General features: G+C 45.4%; 1 protein-coding gene across 1 annotated transcript in view; it reads left to right on the top strand.

The window, feature by feature from the left end:
- Positions 1-19,787, top strand: part of plch2a (phospholipase C, eta 2a) — a 231,998-nt gene that overhangs the window by 162,144 nt on the left and 50,067 nt on the right. The window contains exons 12-14 of the mRNA XM_052039505.1: positions 5,195-5,353; positions 10,941-10,985; positions 18,305-18,397. Of these exons, the coding sequence (XP_051895465.1) occupies positions 5,195-5,353; positions 10,941-10,985; positions 18,305-18,397 (297 nt within the window). The remainder of the gene's footprint in view (positions 1-5,194; positions 5,354-10,940; positions 10,986-18,304; positions 18,398-19,787) is intronic.

Genomic DNA, 19,787 nt, shown 5'->3' with positions numbered 1-19,787 from the left:
CAGAAAGAGTATTTGATTGATAGTCAAGGATCATCCGATCCAATTTAATGAAGAAACTGCTTCCAGTTGGAAAAATATTATAATAATTTAAATGCATGCACACCATTTTTTTAATGGCCTTATAAGTTTTCACCTACCTTTGCTCAAGACTATGCTCTGGAAATTAACCTTTTATTCCTGGAAATTCGGGGACTATCATGGAGGATTGGCAACCTTCTCAGACACACTGGTGAAATTGATCAAATTCTGGTCTAATTAAGAGTTCTGTGAAGGCCTGGGGTCTATGGATGGGATGGGACACAGTAGAGATTTCTGATGTGTCATTTGTGTCACTTGCCATTAGTGTTTCAGCTAGTGTGGTCATTCAGGAGTTAAAAATCAGGAAGTAACTTTTCACCCAACAGGTAGGAGAGATCCAAACTACTCTCCCTTCTAAAGGCTATGGATGCCAAGGGGGAAATTGAAACTTTCAAATTTGATACTATTTGCAGAGCAATGGTGGGTGAATGGAGTTCAGTCACAAAGCACCCCTATCTAACCGCAGGCTTGAAGGGTTGAAAGTTGTTAATACTCCTATCATCAAGGAGCTTTTAGTCCAGACTGAAAATGGAATGAAAGATCTGATCTCTCTGTGCCTTTGACCTTCGAGCTTATCTAGTGTGGCGAAAAGTTGGAATGGGAGGGGTGGGTGATGGTTGGGGGCATACTCTTTGGTCACCTCAATGCTCCCAAAGACAAACAAGCGGCTTCATCTTTCACTGTGATGTTGATGTGGTGAAGGACCTCATTCACTGATTGCGGTGTCAATCCTTCAGAGATAGATGGGTACTTATAAATCTGATACTGTGTTAAAAAGAATATCATTGTCATACCCATTCCCTGAATCCAGTCAACCTACTAGGATGAACCAAATGAATACTGTCTCACTCTGGGGGAGTTATGTAGCTCATCATTCCACATTCTAGTAGAGAGCTGATGTCCTAATTGGACACTGCAGGTAGGTTTTGAAGTGTCTGTGTTAAACAACTCAAAAACAAAGTCTGGTACAGCGTTGATGTTGTGTCACCAGATGTAGCCAACACACTGCTCAGTCATATACTGTGTCGGTCCTGTGTACGTCAGCTAGACACAGACCCGTATTGCACCAACATGTCCAATGTTGTGACCCAATCGCAGTGGATGCTGGAAATACTCAGTGGGTCAGGCAGCACCTGCTGTGGAGAGATAAGTGGTATTACATTTCAGACCGAGGACCATTCATCTGCACTGGGACTCCTTGAGGACAATGTTGGATTTTTGACGATTGGATTCAGTTTCAGAGCCAGAGGCTGTATTGGAGGTCCTGTCTGCCCTCTGAACCTCTTTAACTGCTGGCTGATGGAGTCCAACAAAGGGTCATCAACTCAGAGGCTTAACAATCAGCATTAGAGTCCTTGGACCTTTCAGCCATCCAGATCGGGCATTCAGTCAGAGCCTGTGCTGTCATTCCATGTGTTTGTAATGGGGTCAACTCTAACCTACCCCACCCATGCTGGAGCTGACCCATGCTGATTTTGCACCCTGCCTAATCTTCTTCTGCAATTCAGAGGAGGCTGGAAGTTGGGAGCTGTGAGGCTGATGTGTAAGAATGGCATTCTACCCAATCCCACCCTGTCTGCCTCCTCCTTTATTTTTAATAACACAAGTAAACACTTTTGGGCCCATGTAAGGGCTGCTAATTTGGTTAAGTGTGAAGTGTTTTCATTTCAATTAACAGGATATCACTAAAGTTATAATGTTTCCACCAACAGCAAGTTATTTGCTATTGTGAATAGGCCAGTGGTTTACAAAAATAAGCTTCCAAAGACAATGATACAGAGAAACAATTCCTGTCCCAATCACACTGTTCTTGGCCAAACTCAATACTCCACTTGGTCATCACCACGATGGTGATAAAGTCCACTGACAACTTGGGACAGTTAGAACTTTGTATTAAAACTGAAAGAATGTGGTATTCAATTATTATTTAATGGATTCCAACTATTGACATTTATTGTTTACCTGAATATATTTGCAGTTGGTTGTGTTGCATTGGGATTACTTGAAAGATGTAATGCTCAGGATGTATCTTGCATCCATCCCAGCAAATATAAAGCTAACATTGAAGTTGTAATGTTACACTCAAGCTGTATTTCCACAACAACCTGCTCTCGATGCATTTTGCCTCCATAGCTGGGCTGTGTTCCCTTAGCAGCTTAAGCTCAATGTGTATTCCCTCTGTAGCTCACTCCTTGGTGAGTAACTGCAGTGCATTTTGTCGATGTTACATATTGAGCCACTCTGTACCCTTGGTTAAAGAACTGAGTGTTTAGCTTGGTTGATGACTGCTTTGTCCTGGATGGTGTCAAGCTTTTGCACCTCACTCATTAAGGCAAGTGCAGTGTATTCCATCTCACTCCTGATGTGTGCCTTTAAGGTCCAAGCTGATTTAAAACCTTCCCACTTGGAAGCTGATAAATGCATCAGCCATCGAAAGCAGGTATTTCAGGTCTGTCACAAAGTATCAGAGACACCGTATGTTCCCCACTTTTCTCAGACCCTGGCCTAAGGAAGGGAACAATCAACTCCTTTACTGATCCCAGTCCGCAGCAAGTCACTTGTGCCATATCATTTTTAGGATCTGGGTGTCCCTGGGAAGGTCAATGTTATTACCCACCCCCAACTGCCCTCGAGAAGGTGATGGTGATCCACCTTCTTGAACTGCTGCAGCCCTTGTGAAGGTGCACCCACAGTGCTGTTGGGTAGCGAGTTCCAGGATTTAGACCCAGCAGTGACGAAGATCCAGCGATATATTTCCTGGTCAGGGTGGTGTGCGACTCGGAGGGGAACATGTGGGTGATGGTGTTCCCATGTACCTGCTGCTCTTGTCCTTCTTGGTGGTAGAGATCAAGGGTTCAGAATGTGCTGTCGGAGTAGCCCAGGCTAGTAACAGCAGTCCATTTTGTAGATAATGCACAGTGCAGCCTCTCTGTACCGATGGTGGAGGGAATGAACGTTTAGGGTGATTGATGAGGTGCCAATCAAGTAGGCTGCTTTGTTCTAGATGGTGTTGAGCTTCTTGAGAGTTGCTGGAGCTGCACTCTTCCAGCTGAGTGGAGAGTATTCCATCATGGTCTTGAGTTGTCCCTTGTAGATGTTGGAAAGGCTCTGGGATGTCAGGAGGTGAGCAAGATAACCAGCCTCTGACCTGCTCTTGGTATACCTGCTATTTATTTGGCTTGTCCAGTTGAGTCTCTAGTCATTGGTGATCTCCAGTATATTGACGGTGGGGGTCTCAGCAAAGGTAAAGCCATTGAATGTCAAGGTGAGGTGGTTAGACTTTCTCTTGTTGGGATGGCCGTTGCCTGGCACTTTTCTGGCACAAATGTGCCATGTCTGAATGTTGTCCAGATCTTGTTGCGTGTAGGCATGGACTACTTCACTTGCTGAGGAGTTGCAAACAGAATTGAACTCTGTGCTAACACCAGCAAGGATCCTCACTTCTGAGACTGATGACGCAGCTGAAGATTGAGGGGTCCAGGACCCTGCCTGAGGAACTTCTGCAGTGATGTCCTGGGGCTGGAAAAATTGCCTTCTGACAGCCACAGCCATCTTCCTTTGTGTGAGGTGTGGCTCCATCTACAAGCGAGGACAATGTCTGTGGACAGGCGCTGGCTCAGCCACTGTAGCCATATACTGTGCCGGCAAGTTTACACAGGAAGACCGTCCATCTGGGTGTGGTACCCGAGGGCTGCTTGCTGCTGTGAAAGGAGGGAAAACCATGGCGAAGGCAGCCAGATAAAGACAGGAGCTGGATGTGCTGTCAGCTGCTGTTCTGTTAGGTTTGCTTCTGAAGGAGCCGTTTGACTTTGGTGCCCTTGCTGAAGTAGTAAGTGTTCCTGTAACAGCATCAGGAGAGAACAATAATCCTGGTACATCGATGTAAAAATCTAAAAATAGGAATTCCAGTACAACTTTCAAACAGGGTCAATGTCGGCCTAATCACGAGTATGTTAACGGATGAGGAAGTTGTCGTCACCTGCTGCTGGGACAATGATAGTGTCCAACCTGACCTCAGCTTCATTGCACCCACCTGGCAGGGCACAAACTGAATGTTGGCTAAAGACCAGGGGTGTAGTGGAATCCAAGGTGTCAGCGGGTGGGGGAAAGGGTTGGGAGAGGGCTTGCAGTACCTTTATGGAAGACGAGGTGACATTTATATACGCAGCAAGCTGTTATGATCTGGAACACACCAACTCTACACGGCTCAAAAGGAATTTGAATAAAATACTTGATAAGGAAATATTCCACAGTTTTGGGGGAAGAGCAGGAAGTGGGACTAATTAGATACCTCTCTCAAACAGGCAGCATAGAGATAATGGACTCAATAGCCTCCTCCTGGCTTATAGGATTCTAAGTACATCAAACTCATGGAGAAAAAGTGATTGGTGCTGCATTGTCAGATATTTTTGGAAGGTGTGAGGGAAATTTTCTATCCCTCCGGATCAGTGGGAGAAAGCAGCTTAAGTAGTGTTAGTTGCAGCGCGGGAGATTGTATCCCCACTGATATCATGATATTGAAATGTATCACCACAAGTCATATCACCACCATCACAGCCCCTCCTCCCTGCTCTGGAGCCCCCACAGTTCTGCTGGTTTGGACTGAGTGAGCACAGGCCAGTAGGGTCAGTGTGATACCACACAGCTCTGACTGTGCAGGATAAGAGAAAGAAGGTGGAAGGAGAAAGAAGGTGGAGAAAAAAGATTTGATGTACTTCCAGTTCAAAACTCTCTTGTCGAAACTGATGAACAATGTAATCTGTCACTGGATCTTCAGTCTCCTGGATGGAGACTCATATGCTGGGCCTGTAAGGCTGTGGTTGAAGGAGGTGGGAAGAACCCATCAGTTAAACAGCCTATGTCCAGTATCCATCAGAGAGTTGCATGATTGCTGCAATGGTTCCTCTCTGCATAGACTTCATAAAACTGCATGTCCATACCATTCCATAATGTAGTGATTACTTATGGGATGAGAATCCCATCTGAGTCGCAGTGATTTCACTCTTCCATCTCTCCCCTCCCAACCCACCATTCCTCTCTTTTATTTTCTCCCTTCCTCACCCTGCCATCACTAGGGTGGCATTAATGAGCCTGTCCCTCGTCTCTCCTTGAACAGGCCATGGCGAACCGGAAGCACGTGGAGAGTGTGGCTAAGAAGAAGCTCGACTCATTGCTGAAGGAGTCAAAAATCCGAGACCGGGAAGATCCCGACAGCTTCAGTGTAAACGCCATCCCTCAAACGGCCAAAGTGTGTCAGAAGTCAGACTCAAAGAAGGTATGCTCCCCAGCTTCACCAATGATTTAATACCGGGGCACTGAGCTAGAGCCCACCTGGTCTGTATGGCTCCCCGCCATAGGGGAACTGTACATTCGGCCGATTTTCCAGTGGCACAGAGTAATCCAAATGGCAGGAATGTCAATGGACAAAAACAGGCATAGTCAAAGGACGACATATTATGAGACTTGATCACAGTGATCTTGTTAAGGAGGAAGGAGAGGCAGAGGGCTGGAGGGATTCAGGAATAAGTTTCAGAGTTTGGGGCCTAGGCAGCTGAAGTCTGGGTGCAGATGCTGGAGTTCAGGGAGTTCAGATGGAGGCTGAGACCTGGGACGTTTGTAAGCTGGCGGAAGTATCCAGTCAGCACAGTGAGGGTGGGGAAGGCCATGTAGAGACTTAAACATTGGGGACCCGGAGCTGATACAATTCAGGAGTGAGTACCACAGTCAGCAATCGGAACAAAACTTATTTTCATATGACATAGAAGTGGGCCGTTTGGCCCATCAAGTTTATGCTGGGTCTCAGAGCAATCCCATCAATCCTATTTCTCTACTTATTTCCCCGTAACCTACTCCCATTCGCATGTCCACTGACCCCACCCCCCTTACTCTAGGGGTAATTTCCAGTGGCCAGTTAACCTAGCAACCAGCACACCTGTGGGGTGTGGGGGGAAACCAGAACATCTGGAGGAAACTGCAGTCCCAGGTAGAACATGCAAAGTCCACATAGACAGCACCGGAGGTCAGGTTTGAACCCAGGTCACTGGAGCTGTGAGGCAGTGTCCCACTCAAATGGAGTTATGTTGGGAGTTACATCTAGTACCATCTGCACAGTCTGATATTCTTATCTGCTCAGTATAGCTAGTTTGAACCAAAGGTATTCTCCACCAAATGGTGTCAGTGGCCCTGCTGTGCTAGCCATGGAGCCATGTAGGGAGAACACTGAGGACATGGTTCGCGCACTCCACCCACCTGAACATGTCAGGGGGCCGGAGGTGTGTATTTGGCCTAGCTCTTCATATATTTGCGTTGTCCTGTACTTGGCGCCAGGTTTTCATAATTGCTTTGTTCTGCACATGTCTAATGCCAGGGATGGGATGGGATCATGGATTTGTTCTCCTTTGCCCACGTTGGGGATTGAACAATTATTCAGCCCTGTTCCTACCAGTGAGTTACATCTCTTCTGGATCTTCTATTTGGGTCTGGTCAGCATGAAGCAAACTGGGGCAAGGATATATTTCCTTAGCAGGATATATATACTAGCCTTCCCAAGAGCCTGCCACACTTCATAGAGTTATACAGCACGGAAACAGCCCTTCAGCCTAAGTCGTCCATGCCGACCAAGATGTCCATCTGAACTAGTCCTATTTGCCTGTGTTTGGCCCCTATCCTTCTAAACCTTTTGTATCCATGAACCTGTCCAAATGTCTGTTAAACGTTGTAATTGTACCTGCCTCTACAGCTTCCTCTGGCAGCTCGTTGTGTGAATAAGTTGCCTTTCTCACCTTGGTCTTGTCTGTGATTATGTCTTTTTTTTGCACTGTTTTGGTTTAGTGCAGTGTTTTTTTTCTCTCTCTTCACAGCCATTTATAATTTACATTCTGTGTATTGTCTGTACCTATGTGCCTGTGTTGCTACTACAAGCAAGTTTTTCATTGTACCTGTACCTCACTGTACTTGCGCACATGACAATAAACTTGACTTGAACTTGACCTGCCCCAACTACCTCCCTCTTGCTTCAGAGACAGGGGTTGGAAAGGAGTGGGTTCAAGTCCGACTTCGGAATGCGAGCACAAAAGTATAAGTTGATACTCTGTGGCCGTACTGAGAGAGGGCTGCACTGTCAGAGGGCCCTCCTTTTGGAGGAGATCTTAAAAAAGTCATTGTTTACTCCTGATCAGTCCTGATGCAGGGTCTCAACACAAAACATCGACCTACACCTTTTGCCTCCACATATGCTGCTTGGCCCTCTGAGTTCTTCTGGCAGTCTGTGTTTGATTCATTGTCTGCTCCCTCAGGTGGGTGCAGAAGATCCCTGTGCACTCTGTTGAAGAACAATGAGGGACGGCCCTCAGACCCCAGCAATTGTTTATCCTTCAATTTGCATCAAAAAACAGATTATCCCATTGTTGATTTTGGGAACTTGCTATGTGCAAATAGACTCTTGTATTTCAAACAAGAATAATTGTACTTCAAAAGAAGATCGTTAGCTGTAAGGTGTTTTGGGGTGGATGGGATCCTGAGGCCGTGCATGGTTCTACAGAAATTTTTTCTCTCGTGTTAGATTCCCACGGATAAGGCAGACTGATTCTCCCCTTGGAACATTAGATCTACCTTGTTCCCACCTGACAGAGTCACTTACATTTAATGTTTTGATAATCTTTCCATCTGTCACAGTCTAGCTGCACACATTGACAGGCACACTCCAGATGGCAACCCTTGTTATTAGATGCAAAACAACCTCAAAGAAAGTGCCAGGCATTGATGCAGAGCCTGACCTTTACACTTACCCTCTGCCTGATGCCATGAGTTTGGTACTTCAGTCACGTCCTTAAAGGGATAGGCCACGATTGCTGCTCATCGATGGTGTAGCAGGCCACAAACCACAGCTAAGCAATGCCACAGATCTGTTGGATTTACTTAATACTGTTGGTTTTCTGGCAACTGTGAGTCTTTGTTTACTTGTATATTTTTATTTCTTTTTCGTGTGAAACAAGTTCCAGTAAAGGCATGGACTCAGTGAGCCAAAGAGCCTCCTTCTGGGCCATTACGTTTAAGAAAATTTCTGAATCCCACAAACCATAGAACATAGAACAGTACAGCACAGGAGCAGGCTCTTTCAGCCCACAATGTTGTGTTGAACTAACTAAATTAGTAATCAAGTGCCCAACTAAACTAATCCCTTCTGCCTACACAATGCCAATATCCCTCCATTTCCCGCACATTCATGTGCCATCTAAGAGCCTCTTGAACGCCTCTATCATACTTGCCTCCACAACCACCCCTGGCAGTGCATTCCAGGCACCCACTACTCTCTGTGTAAAAACCCTGCCCCAAACATCTCCTTTGAACTTACCCCCTCTTACCTTAAATGCATGCCCTCTGCTATTAGATATTTCAACCCAGGGAAAAAGACACCGGCTGTCCCCTCTATCTCTGCCTCTCATAATCTTATAAACCTCTATCAGTTCTCCCCTCAGCCTCTGCCGCTCCAGAGAAAACAACCCAAGTTTGTCCAACCTCTCCTTATGCCCTCTAATCCAGGCAGCATCCTGGTAAACCACTTCTGCACCCTCTCCTTCCTGTAATGGGACAACCAGAATTGAATGCAATACTCCAGATGCAGCCTAACTTGAGTTTGATAAAGCTGCAACATAACTTCTGGACTCTTAAATACAATTCCTCAACTAATAAAGGCAAGCATGCCTTATGCCTTCTTTACCACCCTATCAACTTATAGAGCCGTGAGAAAAGAAAGAAGCCATTCAGTCCCTCAAGATTGCATCATTCATTAGGGATTTGTCAGACTGCAGCTTCACTACACTTTACTCCAGAGCCTGATGGTGCCAGCAGTGGCTCGGCCAACAGCACTGTGCTCCTCAAGTCTGAATATTATGGGAGTCGTACAGCATGGAAACAGGCCCTTCAGCCTAGTGAGTCTGCACCAGCCATCAAACACTCATTTACACTAATCCTACACTAATTCCATTTAATTCTCCCCACATTCCCATCAACTCCCCCCAGATTCTACCACAGCTATTACACTCACTTGTGCTCTCGGGGCAATTTACAGTGGCCAGTTAACTTACCAACCTGCATGTCTTTGGGATGAAACCGGAGTACCCAGAGGAAACCCATACAGTCACAGGGAGAATATACAAACTGCACACTGACAGCACCAGAGGTCAGGATTGAACCCAGGTCACTAGATCTGTAAGGTGGCTGCTCTACCAGCTGCATCGCTCTGCTGTGGGCTCAGGACCTCCAAAGTGCTTTACAGTCAGTGAAGTGCAGACATTGTTGTCATCTGGGAACCATGGGAGTTAATCTGTGCACAGCAAAGTCCCACAGATGGCATCAGTAACATATGAGACAAGGTGTAAAGGCACACTTCGAGACTTCACTCCCAAATAACCTTGTGGCCATTTCATCTTCATTCACCCCTCAGAGAATCTCCTTTATTGAACTGTTTTATTGCTTGAATCCTGCCCTTTATGGGTGCCTAATGAAGCTTTGCTTTCCCTGAGTTCAGTCACCAATAACTATAGGGCAATCCAGAAAGTAGAGAGCAGGCATTTACAAGCACTATGGAGCTCTAATTGAAAGGATAAGATCTTCAATTACGATTCAAATAATGTGTTTTATTAAAACTGAAATGATTTTTTAGCACAGAGCTCCTTATTCTGTTCTGTTAAGCTTAGTGCTCAATGTAATTAAACTCAACACGCTTGGCCTGGGGAATTTTGGATTACAGTTTCAGTGCATTCAGTGGTTGTTCTATAGCGCTGGGTGCTTGCTGTTAGACAGTGTACAGGGAGAGTATCTGGCAAGAGGTGCCAACACAGGTTGGACATATTTTGGAAACTCTCTCCCGTAACATCCTACCTAGAACCTCCCTGCCCAATCAAACAGCTAATTTTCCTCTCACCGTTGATATTTTTATTACTGATAAACAAAACTATTCAAGGAAATTCTTTTAAAAACCTTGGTTGTTAATGGCTCAATAACTTATCTTCTGAGTTTTGTTGGCAGCAGAGACTAATCTTTGTTTCAGAATGATTCTGGGGGTTGGAATCAGCATTCTGCTTCTCCCATTGTTTTGGGATCTCAGAGGTGGCCTATGACTGGAGCAGAGAGTTTTGGTTCACTGACACAGACAGATATTTCCCACCTGGTTGAAGGTTACTGAAAGAGTGCTGGCTGAGTTTAGCTGCCCACAGTCTTTGGTGTAGCTTTGAGGAGCTGAGAGATGCCAGCTCCTCTGTTGGTAAAGGAGCCAGTCCTGGCCAAAGCTATCTCCCACATGACCCAATTCAGACAGAGCTCTATAAGCAAGATTTGTGCCCAGCCCATGTGTCAATACTGATTAAAATTGACCTATCCAGCCTCAGCTAGGATTGCAATCAAGGTCTGAGGACCCACAACAGATCCAAGACTCTTTAATAGTGGCAAGGTTTCCATCTCCATCATTCCATCAGCTAACCAGTTCAAGTGGAAGCCCAGAATTGTTAGAGATGCTGTCTTTCTAATGCCCTGCGTCAGCTCAGCCTACTGAGAGGAATGAACTCCATCTCTAGGTTGCTGTACGTAGACTCCATTACTCACGTTGCCATCCAGTATGTGATTAGTGTTTGGCTCATCGCTGCTGTTACTAACAGATGTTAACTGCAGTCATTGTAACAAGAGGAGACCATTCAGCCCTATAAACCTATTCCACTATTCAATGGCTGTTTTACATCATCACTCCATCCTGCCTTGCCTCCATATCCTTCCCTGCCCTTGACTAGCTAAGATCTATTGATTATTAACTAAGCTGGCATCCACTTACACCACTTCTCACATGTTCTTTCTTTCCTCCTCAACAGCAGAAGCGAAGCTCCAGCTCTGTGTCGACAGTGGAGAAGTCAATGGTAGGTTGATTGTTCTGTTGTCAATGGCCATTGGGATGACATGCCAGATGCTGAGATGATGAAGATTTACGTGGAATGTACAGCCAAGAAACCAGCCATTTGGCCCTACTAGTCTGTGCTGGTGTCTATTGAGCCTCTTCAATCCATACACTTCCGCTTAGCCTTTCAGCATACCAACCTGTGATCCTTTCCCTTCATGCAAAAACTCCAATAATCTGGAATGCTTGGGATTTTGATGGTCCTGGACAGGCAGATTTTCCACTATATTGGATGTTATTCCTATTAATACCCCAGCACATTCATAATTCAATTTTCTTAGATGGTATAGATCATTATAATAACTTTTCCATTGAACCCTATAAGAATGCACAGGAACCAGGGCCCCGGTGAGTTTCAGGGGAGTGTGGGAACTGGGACCCCGGTGAGTCTCAGGGGAGTGTGGGAACTGGGACCCCGGTGAGTCTCAGGGGAGTGTGGGAGCTGGGACCCCAGTGAGTTTCAGGGGAGTGTGGCAAACATCTCCAGGTAAGACAGATGCCAAACCATCAGCTGGTTTCCTGTGAAGCTATCTGCTTCAGCCAGTCCCAAGGCAGCGAGTTCCACATGCTACTCGCTCAGATGTTTCTTGATGTTTCCCACTGGGCATATTAGTAAGACTCTTGTTCCGATAGCTTTGGGTTTTCAAATCTCCCGCAAGTGGAAATATTCTTCTCATTTCCGCCCTTCATCAGCCCCAACCTGTTTGTTCTCTCCAGAGAGCCATAATCACACAGTTCTGGTACCATGCAGGTGAATCTTGTGTGCACTTTCCCCATTGTAGCCATGTCCTTTTTAGAATCAGGGACCAAGAACAGCGCACAGTGCTTCACATGTGGCCTGATCCCTTGCACCATGCATCACGGGGAGGTCAGTGCATAGGAACTCACCCCTCTGAGGGAGACGTGAATTCACTGAGGTGACACCTCTGGATTTTGTGCTCAAGCCCCATGAGTGGGATTTGAACCCATAACATGGTTGAATTGTTATGCACTCAGGACAAGCAAGGAAAGATCATAAATGCAGCTTCTCAGCATCTCTTACAGAATCAAATGAAACCTATAAGTAAACTTGCCTGCAATTTGAGCAGATTTGATGGAGAGTAATAATAAACTGAGATGTGACTTTAAGTCCAACCGCTGCTTATAGCCACTGGGTGTCACTGTGACAGTCTGCAGGGAGTAATGGATGGTGTCAACTACACTATTCCAAGCCCTGGAGACTGCAGAAAAGCGAGCGAGACAGCAAGGAGCCAAGCAGCCTTGATATTCCTCCAGGCCCCATCAGCTCTGGCCTGAGCAGCAGCAGCAGCAGTGTGGATGATGCTGACTGGAAACACAGTGACAGTTCGGAGTGTTAAGCACAGGAAAGGGCATTCAGCCCATCTAGACCTTGGTGGTGTCGATGCTCCTCACTCCTTCCACCCACCATCTCATGAAGCTTCCTCTTAACAACATCATGCCATCCTCTTCAAGCACTCCAGAGTTTGTGATCCCTTCTCTAGCTAAAGACATTCCTATAAAGACATTGCTTTTATTAGTAACTGAGTCATAATCCTGGCTCCTCACTGATGGAAGCATCTTCTCTATATCTAATCTACTGAACCCTTTCAGAATCTAGAAGGTCTTAAAAGCAAACCTATCAGCAAAAACAGAGTAGATTGAGTCTACTCTGTTTTTGCTGATAGATTTGCTTTTGCTGTTTTTATTTAACACTGGTTCCGGTTCTTCTGCGTCCTTTGTATAATATGGAGACCAGAACTATGGTTAGTGCTCTGAGAGTGGTCTGCACAACTAGTGAGAGGCATTGGTCCTGTTCCAGCCAGAGACATCACCAGCTTAATTTGCTTCAGAACATCGCTTCACCTTATAGGTTGTCCCACCTTCCAGTCACCCAGCGAAATTTGTTGCCAGAGTCCATGCCACCAGGGGCCACGGACCCTGCCTTCATCTTCATTTCCATTGCAGAAAGGATGCAGAAGGACCTACTTCTGTTTAAAGGAAAAGAACAGTGATGTTATACCAGTAGACTACAAAATGTTGTGGTACAAAGGGGTCCTAGTGAAGGAAACACAGAGGGTTGGCAAGCAGGTACTGGGAAGCCAAATCAAATGTTGGCCTTTTTTGCAAGGGATTTGGTGTATCAAAATAGAGAAGTTTTGATGCAACCTTACAAGGGATTGATGAGACTGCATCTCAAGTACTGCACAGGGTTTTGATCTCCGTATTTAAGAAAGGATATACTTGCTTTGGAGGTAGTGCAGAGAAAGTTCAGTAGGTTAAATCCTAGGAGGAAGGGGTTAAGGTATGAATAGAAGTTGAGCAGGTTGGGCCTATACTCATTAGAGTCTAGAAGGATGGGAAGTCATATTGAAACATGAGATTCTTAGGCAGATTGAAAGGGTGGATGTTGAGAGGGTGTTTCCCCTAATACGGGCCATAGTTTCAGAAAAGGAGATCCCCATTTAAAATGGGGAGGAATTTCTTCTTTCAGAGGATCATGAATCTTTGGAATTCCTTACCCACAGAGCTGCCGGAAGCAGAGTTAATAAATATATTTAAGGTAAAGATGACAGACATTTAACTTTCAAGGGAGTCAAAGGGTTTGGGGAGAGAGCAGAAAGGCGGTGTGGAGGCCACATTTGGATCAGCCTTGACTATATTAAATGACGGTGCAGGCTCGAGGGTCAGCTGACCCACTCCTGCTCCTGTTACGTGCCATCAGCATAGTGAGAACGGACTGGGTCTCATCCCTATAAGAAAGAGGTGACCTGATACTGACTCTCGATTCTGAGAGGGTTCAGTAGGTTAAACATAGGGAAGATGCTTCCATCAGTTAGAGGTTATAATTATAAGTCAGTCACTAATAATAGCAATGAAGAATTAATAGAAATGCCTTTAGTCAGAATAGAAACTTACTCTGGCGTGCTTGAGTTGGATAGCATAAATATTGTTAAAGGGAAGCAAGGGAAAGAATAGAGGTGGGTCAGATTGAGAGTGGATTTGAACAATGAGCATTAGTACCATCACTTTCATTTCACAACCACTCACCACCATCTAGCTCTCCCCTCCTCCTCCCAAACCAGCCCCCTTCCCCTGCACTCCCAGATCAGCTCAGCACCCAGCCTACTTATTGTAACCAAGGTGGAACTGAGGGGAGTGAGAAACCAGCTGATGGAACAGTTTACACCACAGCTCAGCTCAGTTGGTAGTCCTCTCATCTCTGAGTCAGAGAATCACCAATTCAAGCCACCCTCTGGAGGCCTTGGTACCAAGATCCAGGCTATCATTCCAGTGTAGCACTGTATTGGTATTGGTTTATTATTGTCACTTGTACCGAGGTACAGTGAAAAGCTTGTCTTACAAACCAATCGTACAGGTCAATTCATTACACAGTGCAGTTACATTGAGTTAGTACAGAGTGCATTGATGTAGTACAGGTAAAAAACAATAACAGTACAGAGTAAAGTGTCACAGCTACAGAGAAAGTGCAGTGCAATAAGGTGCAAGGTCACAACAAGGTAGATCGTGAGGTCATAGTCCATCTCATTGTATAAGGGAACAATTGTATCACAGTGGGGTAGAAGCTGTCCTTAAGTCTGGTGGTACGTGCCTTCAGGCTCCTGTATCTTCTACCCGATGGAAGAGGAGAGAAGAGAGAATGTCCCGGGTGGGTGGGGGTCTTTGATTATGCTGGCTGCTACACCCAGACAATGAGAGGTAAAGACAGAGTCCAAGGAGGGGAGGCTGGTGTCCGTGATGCGCTGGGCTGTGTCCACAACTCTCTGCAGCTTCTTGCGGTCTTGGGCAGAGCAGTTGCCATACCAAGCCGTGATACATCCAGATAGGATGCTTTCTATGGTGCATCGTTAAAAGTTGGTGAGAGTCAAAGGGGACAAACCAAATTTCTTTAGCCTCCTGAGGAAGTAGAGGCGCTGGTGAGCTTTCTTGGCTGTGGCTTCTACATGATTTGACCAGGACAGGTTGTTGGTGATGTTCACTCCCAGGAACTTAAAGCTGTCAACCCTCTCGACACCTCAGCACCATTGATGTAGACAGGTGCATGTACACCGCCCCCTTTCCTGAAGTCAATGACCAGCTCTTTAGTTTTGTTGACATTGAGGGAAAGGTTGTTGTCATGACACCATTCCACTAAGCTCTCTATCTCCTTCCCGTACTCCGACTCATTGCTGCTTGAGATACGGCCTACAACGGTGACATCATCTGCAAACTTGTAGATGGAGTTGGAGCAGAATCTGGTCACACAGTCGTGAGTGTATAGGGAGTAGAGTAGAGGGCTGAGGACACAGCCTTGTCGGGCACCAGTGTTGAGAATAATCGTGCTGGAGGTATTGCTGCCTATCCTCACTGATTGTGGTCTGTTTGTTAGAAAGTCAAGGATCCAGTTACAGAGGGAGGTGTTGAGTCCTAGGTCTCGGAGTTTGGTGACAAGCTTGCTTGGAATTATTGTATTGAAGGCAGAGCTGTAGTCAATAAACAATAGTCTAACGTATGTGTCTTTACTGTCCAGATGCTCCAGAGCTGAGTTGGCTGCACTGAGGGTTGGCTGCACTGCTGGAGACGCTGTCCTTTGGACATGGCCTTTAACTGAAGCCCAGTCTGCCCTCCCAGGTGGATTAATAGACCTCTTGGCACTATTTCAGAGCCTGTGCTCCTGGGCCAATCATTATCCCCTAAATAACATGTGTAAAAAAGGCAGATAGGTGAAGATGGTCGGCCAATCTACATCGAGGGCAATACACACAAAATATTCCTCTACATTCAAATTACAGGAAGTAATGAATCTCTCACATTGTTCTCATAAAACACATAAGGAATTTTTAAAACATTGCTTCCCTTAACATTTTTTGAGCACTAAATGTCCTGTGGAACATATCAGTTAGTTAACTGCCAAAAATGGTTTTACATGTCGCTGTTTCTGGGATCTTGCTGTGCATAGCTTCATTGCCACATTTCCCATGCCACAGTAACTGCACTTCCCGACTAGTTTATCGATTGCGACACACTTGGGGCTGTTCAGATATCATCAGATGCCACAGGAATGAAGTAAAAAGTTCTATTGACCCCTCATCTCACTGCAGTAGTGAGTGGGGATGATTGACAGGCAGCTGGATCCAGATATCAGCCGGTACTGCACTAGCACCATGGGTGAGATGGCACTGTTTAGATGGCAGCACTGGCCACTACCAAGTCATATTTCAGCTGAAAGCTGCATTGCAGTCCCTGGATTCAATGTTTTTTGAGTTGTTTAATTATTGAGCCCTCTGATTAAAGTCTACAAGAGAGGTACAGGTTGTAAACATGAAATGTGACATTGGCTGTAATTTATTACCTTTGTAATTCAATCAGTTCAAAAGATTCATTCCATGCATTGAATAATAATTTCTTCCCCTCTCTGTCCTTCTTTCTCCTTTTATCTCTGCATGCCTTTCATCCTAAATGTGTCTTTGAGTCACACTTGCTAGATGTGTGTGTCTCTTCTTTTGCTTCCTGCTTTGTCCATGCCTCCATTTCCATCATCTCTTTGTGTTTCTTAATTTTTAACTGTATGTTGTTCTCTCTCTTTGTGCTTGTCTCTCTGATTCTTAGTGCTGTGAGATCTTGAGGTATGATGCTATTGAATAGGATACATCTGTGTTTGAAACCTATTCTATTCAATGCCCTCAAGTGGCTAAATTAAAAAAAGTAGCTTCTTACACAGAGCTGCACATCTACTTGCAGAATCCTGAATGTTGTTTTTGCTCAATGCTTAAATACCTTGAACGGTGCTTTAATGAAAATTAGTGACAGGGGTGAACAAGAACTGACCAGGATAGTTTCAGAAGTAGGTGTTGCATGCATGCCTTTTGTGAGATTTTAGTTTTTTCTTCTCTGGAGCAGTGAAGCAGCTTAGTTTACTGACTTGAATTTATGGTGGGCCACTCTGACTGGTCTCCTGTCTCTCATTCTCAGTCAATTTCACTCTCCCTCTCTGGCTGTCCCTCTCCTCATACCTACAGACTCATAAAGCGATACAGCATGGAGACAGACAATTTATCCATGCTGACCAAGGTGCCTACCTGAGCTAGTCCCATCTGCCTGCGTTTGGCCCATATTCCTCTAAACCTTTCATATCCATGAACCTGTCCAAATGTCTTTCAATGGTGTAATTGTACCCACCTCTCCCTCCTCCTCTGGCAACTCATCCTGTATACCCACCAGGTCCTCTTTAAATCTTTCCCCTCTCACCTTAAACCTGTGCCCTCTAGTTTTAGACTTCCCTACCCTGAGGAGAAGACTATGACCATCCACCCTATCGATGCCACTCATGATTTTATAAACCTCTATAAGGACATCCCTCAGCCTCCTTCGCTCCAGGGAAAACAGCCCCAGCCTATCCGGTCTCTCCTTTTAACTCAAGCCCTTCAGTCCCAGTAACATCCTTGTGATTCTTTCTGCACCCTCTCCAGCTTAATCACATGGCGACCAGAACTGCACACAGTCCTCCAAGTGTCATCTCACAAACACCTTGTACAGCTGCAACATGACTCTGGAATTCAGTGCACCAACTGATATGTCTTATGTCACATGCCTTCTTCACCGCTCTGTCTACCTATGTCACCGCTTTCAGGAAACAATGTACTTGTAACTCAAGGTCTTGTTGTTCAGTAACACTCCCCAGGGCCCTGTGTATGTCCTGGCCTGGTTTAATATCCCAAAAAGCATCACTTCACACATGTCTGAGTTAAATTTCATCTGCCATTCTTTTGTCCATTTTTCCAGTTGATCTAGATCATGTTGTAACTTTAGCAACCTTCTGCACTGTCCACTATACCACAAATTTTGGTGTCTTCCGCAAACTTACTTATCCAAACTTACCTACATTCTCATCCAAATCATCAGTCTATACGACAAACAACAGGGGCCTCAGCACCAATCCCTATGCCACACACTGGTTACAGGCCTCCAATCTGAAAAACAACCCTTCCCTACCACCCTCTGACTCTCTCCACCAAGCCAATTAGCTAGCTCACCCTAGATCCCATGTGATCTAACATAGACCAGCTTACTATGCAGGACCTAGTCAAAGGCCTTGCTAAAGTCTGTGTAAATAACATCTACCACTCTGCCCTCATCAATCCTCTTGGTCACCTCTTTAAAAAACTCGATTAAATTAGTGAGACACGATTTCCCACAAACAGAATCTTTATCTGATTCTCGCTAATCTGTACCTGTCTGTCTGTTTCCATTTTGTTAATGTGGCTGATTCTCTTCTGCTGACAGAGTAAAACTGATGATGGGACAGACTCTGGAGAAGATCCAATGACCAACAAGAGGCACAGTCGCTCCTTCATTGGCAGCTTTTCCAAGCGCAAGGTCAGTGGAGTTGGTTCTTTCAGGATTGTATAGAGAAGGGCGGCCAAGGGAATACACAGAAAGGAAATCTTGTGGCTGAAGTTTACTCTCTCTTGTGGGTGATGTGGACAACTGGTGCTACTTCAGTGTAGTGAATGATGAAGTTCCAACATAACCTCCGTTTAGTGGACCTATTTATCCAGCAGGGGTCAGCTCTGGCTGAGTGGGGAACACTTTCCTTTTTGAGGCAGAGGTCATGGGGGTCAAGATCCACTCCAGAGAACTGAGCACGTGATCGAGGCTGATGGCTGCGTGCAGTACTGAGGGAGTGCCACACTGTTGGAGTTGGCATCCTTCAGATAAGATTGGTCTTAGTCTTCCCCTGCTAGTGAGTGTAAAAATATCCCATGCCACTATTTTGAAACAGAGCAGGGAGTTCTCCCCAGAGTGCTGACAAATGATTATTCCTCAACCATCATCACTTAAACAGATTACTTGGTCATTGATGTGTGTGGGAGTTTGCAGATTAACTGCTCTCCGTCCTACCGTACTCAGTGACGGCATTTCAAAAGTTACACCTAAGGCTTCCAGAGATGAGGATGTGTTTTATTTTGTGTTCAGTTGTGCCCAGCCCAGATGGGACTGTTGTGTGTGGAAATGAAGCAAAGATAGGAGCAAGCAGCAGGCCACTTTGTGGTTGTATTCACAAAGTGTAGGAGTTGTGTCACCAAAAGCATGGACACATGCTTTCAGTGACAGTGGACCAGGATATCACACAGAACCGTTCAAACCGAGAGATCTTAGCTCCACCCTAGACAGAACAGTGGGTAATGACAGAAAGCTTCATCTTTTGCTCCCTCTTTGACCCTATGTTGTGATTGCACACCTGAATTAGAGCAGTATTAAGGTTTTTTTTTAATTTGTTAACAGAATGTAGAGATTTGTTGTCCATCCCTAATTGCCCCTAATCTGAGGATGTAGTTAAGGGTCAAACATGTCTCATGAGGATAAGTTGAGCGAGCTAGGACTTTTCTCTTTGGAGAGAAGGAGGATGAGAGGGGACTTGATAGAGGTGTACAAGATGATAAGAAGCATAGATTGAGTGGACAGTCAGAGACTTTTTCCCAGTGCGGCAATGGCTAACACAAGGGGACATAATTTTAAGGTGATTGGAGGAAGGTATAAGGGGGATGTCAGGGGTAAGTTTTTTACACAGAGAGTGGTGGGTGCGTGGAACGCACTGCCAGCAGAGGTTGTGGGGGCAGATACATTAGGGACATTTAAGAGACTCTTAGATAGACACATGAATGATAGAAAAATAGAGGTCTATGTGGGAGGGAAGGGTCAGATAGATCTTAGAGCAGGATAAAATGTCAGCACAACATCGTGTGCTGAAGGGCCTGTACTGTGC

Source organism: Pristis pectinata, chromosome 26 (assembly GCF_009764475.1).
Source record: "Pristis pectinata isolate sPriPec2 chromosome 26, sPriPec2.1.pri, whole genome shotgun sequence".
Lineage (NCBI taxonomy): Eukaryota > Metazoa > Chordata > Chondrichthyes > Rhinopristiformes > Pristidae > Pristis > Pristis pectinata.
This window is presented reverse-complemented; position numbering and strand designations above follow the sequence as displayed.